The sequence below is a fragment of the Benincasa hispida genome, chromosome 12, assembly GCF_009727055.1.
Source record: "Benincasa hispida cultivar B227 chromosome 12, ASM972705v1, whole genome shotgun sequence".
Classification (NCBI taxonomy): domain Eukaryota; kingdom Viridiplantae; phylum Streptophyta; class Magnoliopsida; order Cucurbitales; family Cucurbitaceae; genus Benincasa; species Benincasa hispida.
In genome coordinates this window covers 30,557,262-30,564,067 of record NC_052360.1, presented here as the reverse complement: position 1 = coordinate 30,564,067, position 6,806 = coordinate 30,557,262, and the positions used below count along the sequence as shown (strand labels likewise).

Here is a 6,806-nt window from a genome sequence, read left to right as displayed (position 1 = left end):
AAAGTTCTAACATATATCAAAAGGCATATGGTTCGAAACTCCTTCCTCTCATCTCTGGTACACCAAAATAATAATAATAATAAATAATGTAAAATCTTCATAAATCCTTAAATTCAATTAAATAAAATTTTGTGCAAAATAATTTTGACCAATGTACCAATTAATCCTCGAATAATTTTGCTAAATAAAAAACATAATAATTACACTTTAGGGTTAAATTTGATACACTATAACAAACTTAATTTTTATCAGTAGTCAATTTTTTCCCTCTAGAAGTATTGAATAATTAATAATACTATTTTTCCTCAAAAAAAAAAAAAAAAAAAAGATTAATAGTACTATTACTATATTCTTTTTATTTAATCAATTAATGTAAATAAAGAAACCGTGTAATAATTACAAACATTTAACTTCATATATTAATTGTCTGCACGCTCTACCCATAGCCAATGTCTGCAATTTAAATAGGCCACTAGAGAATACTGTAGCTTATTCCATCTTATGTGGTTATAAGCTTCTTTGGTAAGCTCCTGTGATCATTTCTATAATCGGGGATCCTCTCTACAGCATAGCAGAGTTGTACATAAAAAGTGAGACATATAATTGCATTAAAAGTTGAGAAAATTTCCTTATATATCTGAAAAAACACAGGTCTACCTAAAGCCTAAAGATGAATTTGATCATTGGACCAAATTTTCTAGCAAGAAAGGTACCTATTGATGGTTAGGCTTTTCTAATTCGGCGATGTACAATTGCTGGACCTCGAAATTTTATTGGGTATAAATTTACACAAACTGGCAAATAAAGTATAAAGATTACACAGCCGCAATACTGGATTTCTTTAACATTCACTTTGATGCAAGCTGTAGAGCAGAAATATCTTTGGTCCACAAAACTCGAAATGTGTGTGCAAAGCAAGAATGATTGCTCAAAGTGCATCACTCCAACTTTGGTAGGATTCATCAATTCTTTACTTGGAGAATCGTAGTATCGACAAAGATCAGATACTGGAACATCGGGAATTAAAGATTCAGATATGAAAAATGGAATTCAAGTATATAGAAACATACCTAATTCTAGAGCAAAATTGTCTAAGAGAACGGTTTCATACCTGCAGTTCTGTGGAACCCTCCAAGACGAAATTGATAATGGCTTAAGATATGGTGGCGTCGACATGTAATGTTTCCAATCCTCGAGCATAATTCTAAGATCATGAAGCTTACTGTCCATTCCAATACAGCAGTTTGCATGCATGGTTAGTACACGATTCATATCTTTGCTGGGTTCACAGAACCCACCAAAGTAAGCAGTATCCAAGAATCTAATCTTTAGTCCAATTTCATCGATGAAAAAATCGTATTTGATCCTATTAAGAACATCTTGATCATGGTATCCTGGATAACTTTCCCGAGCTGAGTACCAATATTTGTAAAACTCAATTGACCGGTTATTGGACTTCACGTAGGTAAACCCTCCATTCGGTCTGTTATCTAAATCATCAGGGATGCCCAGGTATTGATCACAAGCAATCTGGAAATCTGCATTGATATCAAAGAAAGGGAACGGATCCCTGAACCACATAACATCAGCATCCTGAAGGAAGAAACAAGAGTACGGGAATTAAAAGAAACACAAAAGGAAAACTTAATAAAATTATATCTTGATCTGAGTGTTCGATAAAGACATGAGCTGAGAGGAGCATGCAAATTTCCATCCTTCAACATACATGAAAATAGAAACTGATATATCCTAAAGGAAGTAATTGGTAAACGGCCAAAAGTGGTGAATGTATAAGACACATTGAACAGCTAAATAACAGATCTCAAACGACAAAAGTTTAACCAAGGTATGTCATGCTATCATATACAGATGTTTCACTATTGAAACAAAAGGCAAGGGAGACCTAATATGGGTATTACTGCTGATAGTGGAGAGGGAGATTGACAACCAACTGGGCAATGGATTGACCCTAATTCTTTATCTTAAATCAAGCCAGGGGGAGCAGAGGTGACAATTGATTGAACCCCTCTCCAAAAAAATCTTCCCCTGAAGAAACCACCCAAGCATGTCCAAACAGTGGAGGAGAAAGACATCCAAGTGGTGACTGGAATGGCCTTAAATTCCTAACTTAGAATGAACCAGTCGAGCAGAGATGAGGATTCAATTAATAAAGGAATTTATCCTTTCCCAGAAGCCTCTCCCTGAACTATATGAGGCAATTCTGGGTTCCTAAAGAGATCCATTGGGACATAGACTTCTTAAGTAATTCCAAACCAAAGAAAGGTGCATTGACATACAGTTTGATACCCTAATTCTCCATGACAAATATTTTTGAAGCACAAACAACTGGTTTCTGATATTGTGGACGCTGTCCATACACTTTGAGGCTTTGGATTCCCAGATTAAGACTTAAAACCCGTATATGTTGGATACACAAATTAGAGTATGAGTTGGAAAGACACTATGATATACATGCGTAAAACTTATTGTGGAGATAAATTAGAGTATGAGTATCTCCAACTTCCTCACAGGCAACCTTAGTCTTGTCACTTATTTCATTTAAATTCTAAATACAAATATCAAAATTTTCCTTAGAAACTTTTGAGCAAAAAAAGATTTAGGGCATGTTTGAAAGTAACTTTGAAATAGTTAAAATTACCTTGGTCATGTTCAAAATCACTCTCAAACATGCTTTCATTAAAAATCAATTTTGATCTATGGAAATAGCATTTAGAAGTGTAAAACGAAACATAAGATGAGTATATGAAAATCGCTTTCAATGATTGAAATAAATTCCTAAAATCATTTTCTCTAAAATTAAAAATTTTTAGATCACTCCCAAACACACCCTTAGTATGTTCGTGCATACAAACATACTTCAAAAGAGGTGACCCTAAGACACTCTAGACGTATTGTTTATCTATGTGGTTCTTTATGGTATACTATTGATAAATAATAAATTCAACAAAATTTCTACACAAGGAAAACTCTAAATTTCTTCCCTAGTAATATCCAAATTCACTGAACATATATTGATTGTCCACCCATTATCAGTTTCCTACGTGCTGTTTATCCAACCTTCCTGAGCATTAGATTAAACTATATTACATATCTCAACCTTCAAAAGGAAACCAAAAAAAAAAAAAAAAGGATTATTGACGTAAATGAAAACTGAGGAAGCAACCATTTCAAGGAGAAAGGAGAGAGTATGATACCGTGAATACAAAATTGTACCCCATCTCAAGAACAATTCGCAGAAAATCAATCCTTCTCCACATCATCTTCAAGTAGTCAGGTGACATAAAATGTGCCTCAGAATGAAAATCAACTCCTTCAGTAACAAGAGCAAAGCAATGGACATGGATATCCAAGCAACGACTAAATGCCTTTTTGTCCAATGCAATAATAACCAAATGATTCAATAGTTGGTGAGTTCGATTTCCAATTCTAAAGCTCTGTAGAAAGAGATCAATGACTGAATTTGGAGATGCCCATGCTTCATTTAAAGTAGTTAAAATAACAGTTTTGTCTTCTGTTGCAGCATCCTGTAAGACCTTGTCCAGCCCGTACTCATCATTAGCGTCCTATAATTACAGCCAAAAGAGGCAAAAATCAAAGGCAAGTAGAAGTATAAATATAAGCATGAAAAAAAAAATCCAGTCCAAATCAGTTCAATACTTAAGGATAAGAGTTGTTAAGCAAGTGGTAATTAAATAAGGAAAATAATAAGTAAAGAAGTCTTGCCACATTCCCATCCGTTGTACATATCAGTCACGGTGTGACTGATATGATTGTCATACTGGCAGGTAAATTCATCCTCCAAAACAACAGTACACTATTTACTATTAAGGATTCACAACATAACATCATCCTTTTGGCAACATGGAAAATGAAAGCTTCCAAGATAACGATATTAGAGAACCTAAATGCAAAATGAAATAATCTGACCAAATGGATTCTACAATTCGGGAACCAACAACCGAGAATTGTCCCTCCTAATGGCATTTTCACTATCCCCAACAGACCCAGAGGAGCACAAGATAAGCAGAATGGGCAAAGATTTGAAGGTTCCAATTGAAAGGGAAAAATAAAATCTACTCTGCGCTCACATATGAAAAACAGAGAGAGAGAGAGATGAGGAATAGCAGAGGCACACTGAACGCAACCATGCAAGCTAAATAAAGAAAGATAATCTCATAAACATCAAAAGGCTACTAAAGAATATCAGCAAGAAAGGGGAGTCATAACCGTTCTGTATTTTTCGGCATACACTACCAAAACGAATCATCATTTCACATCCATCCCTCATCATAGAAACCAATTCATCAATGATATATTAGAACTCACAATTAGAAACAAACGAGAAACAAGATCGGAAAACAAATAAGGAAACGGAGATAACTCTCACCGGAGAAAGGTCGTCTTCATCAGCGAGGGAGGGGAGGAAAGGCGAAACAGGAGGAGGACCGGATAAGGAGAAAAGAGAGAAGTAGCGAAGGGAGTTGAATTCTCTGAGAATAACAAGACAACAGAGGGAAATGGCAGTGAAGAGGAGAAGAATGTGAAGGGTAGGGCGGAAGGGGGAGTATGTAAACATGGCGGAAACGTAAGAATTAGAAGCAGAGATCATAGACATTACAGCGGCGCATCTCATCACCGATACAGAAACGCCTAGGGTTGAAGATCGCATCCAAATTGGAAGGAGAGAGCAAGAACAGCAGAGTATCAATCAACAGTTCATCGTATGGGTTTTAGAGAGAGAGTGGGAAGAGAAGGTGGTGAAGAGAGAGAGTAGACTACAAGAGAGTGAGAGAAAGAGGTTTGAGATTTGAGATTTGAGATTTGTGTGGGAGCCACAGCCATGGCCAGAGCCAGAGAGCCACCATTAATGGAAGAAGATTGTGCTCAAAATCTTAATGCAGAACTCATTACCATAAACCCAACAAATTCCACCTCTTTAATTACGTTTATCCATTTTGGCTTCTCTCTTAAAATGAAAATGAGAGCTGAATTTACTTTTTTTTTTTTTTTTTTTTTTTTTTTTTAAATGTAACGCACTTTCATCTCCCACTTACCAAATCTATGCTTACCTTACCTTTCATTTCACTATTTCATTAATTATAAAAATATATTATTAGATACTTCTCCATATCACCTATCTTTATGCATCTTATTCTGATTGAATTTTTTAATCATAGTTTATCATGCAACAAATTATTTTTGTTTTCTTAAATTTTTTAATTATTTTTTATGTACATGATGAGAGAGGAATGCATATAGATGGATGCATTCTAAGTATTACCCTATTATTATTCTTTTTCACAAATATCAATTTATATTTTAAATTTTTTGGGTTGTATCAGTTATCGACTTTTATGAGTGTATTAATCTACAACTGTTTCAGAATTCATTTGATTAAATATTGTTTTAGACTTCTAATTTGAGTCAATTAAACTCCAAATTTTTTATAAGCCAATCAATTTAGGACATTTTCATTACAGTTATCTTTAAAAATCATCAATGTATTAATTTGAAAAACATGTTGCATTTTTTATTTATTGCTTCAAGAATTCAAGAATACTTCTTTTATTAATGACTAAAAATGAATGCACAAAGGCCTATTTATATACATTAGGTGGTTGTTAACTTAGGGAGTTGGTCAACCTAAGGAAGATACCTGTTAAAGAAGGTAATAAACTGCTTTTGTTAGAGCTAGTTGTTACAATATGTTAAAGACTCAAGAAACAATTAATTAAATTCTAACAATAATTTAAATTCAACTACAATTAGTCAACAATACAACTACATCAACTCTACCCGCCTGAGAGAAACAAACGTGCCATCGAGTTTGGCTAAGTGAGTTCAAATTCATTTGGAGGATGATAATGGTATATGTTTGAAACATTAAATGTTGAGCTGATTTTCATTGCTGGTGGAAGATCTATGCGATATGCATTAGGACCCAATTTCTCTAGGATAGGAAAATGGTCGATCTTCTTGTTGGTGAGTTTGGAATGTTGTCATTTAGGCAATCTAGTTTTCTTTAAATGTATCATGACCAATTCTCCAATTCTGAAATCAGCAGGTCGTCTATGTTCATCGGCTCTACATTTGTAATCAACAGTAAATTTCTCTAAGTGTTGGCAAATCTCTTCATGTATTTTCTTCACTTGATCTGCCATTAAAGTTTCTTCGACACTTAGGTCAACTGAAACAGGTAAGTTGGCAAGATCTAAGGTCAATCTCGAGAGTGTAGACAATTTCAAAGGGACATTTTTCGGTAGAACGGTTGACCATATTATTAAAAAAAGAGTACCATGACCAAGTGTGAGATCCCATTGACGGGGTTTGTCTCCACTCAAACAACGTAGGAGGTTACCAAGTGTACAATTAGTAGCTTTTGTTTGTCCATTAGTTAGTGGATGGCTAGTTGAGCTAAAAAGGAGAGTAGTGCTGAATCTTTTCCATAGGGAACGCCAAAAGTAACTCATGAATTTGACATCTCGGTAAGAAACTATGCTTTTTGGAATGCCATGTAGACGTACAATGTCCCTAAAAAAATAAATTTGCCACATTCAAAGCATCATTAGTTTTTTTGCAAGCTAAGAAATGTGCCATTTTACTAAACAACTACCAAAATAGAATCAAATCCTCGTTGAGTTCGAGGTAAACCAAGGACAAAGTCCATGGAGTGGTCTTCCCAAATATTAGTAGGTATAAGGAGAGGTGAGTAGAGACCTTTGTTTGAACTAGATCCTTTGGAAGTTTGGCAAATAAAACATCGCTTGACAAAATTTGCAATAGCC

The 6,806-nt window shown here is 34.6% G+C and overlaps 1 protein-coding gene across 1 annotated transcript; it reads right to left on the bottom strand.

The window, feature by feature from the left end:
- Positions 1–539: 539 nt before the first annotated feature.
- On the bottom strand, positions 540–4,961 carry LOC120092562 (uncharacterized protein At4g15970-like). The gene is made up of 4 exons (XM_039050684.1): positions 4,409–4,961; positions 3,216–3,584; positions 1,112–1,593; positions 540–1,007 (listed from the first exon to the last, which is right to left on the bottom strand). Exons 1-4 carry the CDS (start codon positions 4,688–4,690, stop codon positions 1,001–1,003), a joined length of 1,140 nt encoding a protein of 379 aa, XP_038906612.1. The 5' UTR covers positions 4,691–4,961; the 3' UTR covers positions 540–1,000.
- Positions 4,962–6,806: the final 1,845 nt, after the last annotated feature.

Coding starts and splice junctions, on each gene's coding strand:
- LOC120092562 (XM_039050684.1), bottom strand. CDS start 4,690: ATGCGATCTTCAACCCTAGGCGTTTCTGTATCGGTGATGAGATGCGCC. Junction 3,585..4,408: donor ATGAAGACGACCTTTCTCCG/GTGAGAGTTATC, acceptor CTGTAATTATAG/GACGCTAATGATGAGTACGG. Junction 1,594..3,215: donor GGTACAATTTTGTATTCACG/GTATCATACTCT, acceptor TTCTTCCTTCAG/GATGCTGATGTTATGTGGTT.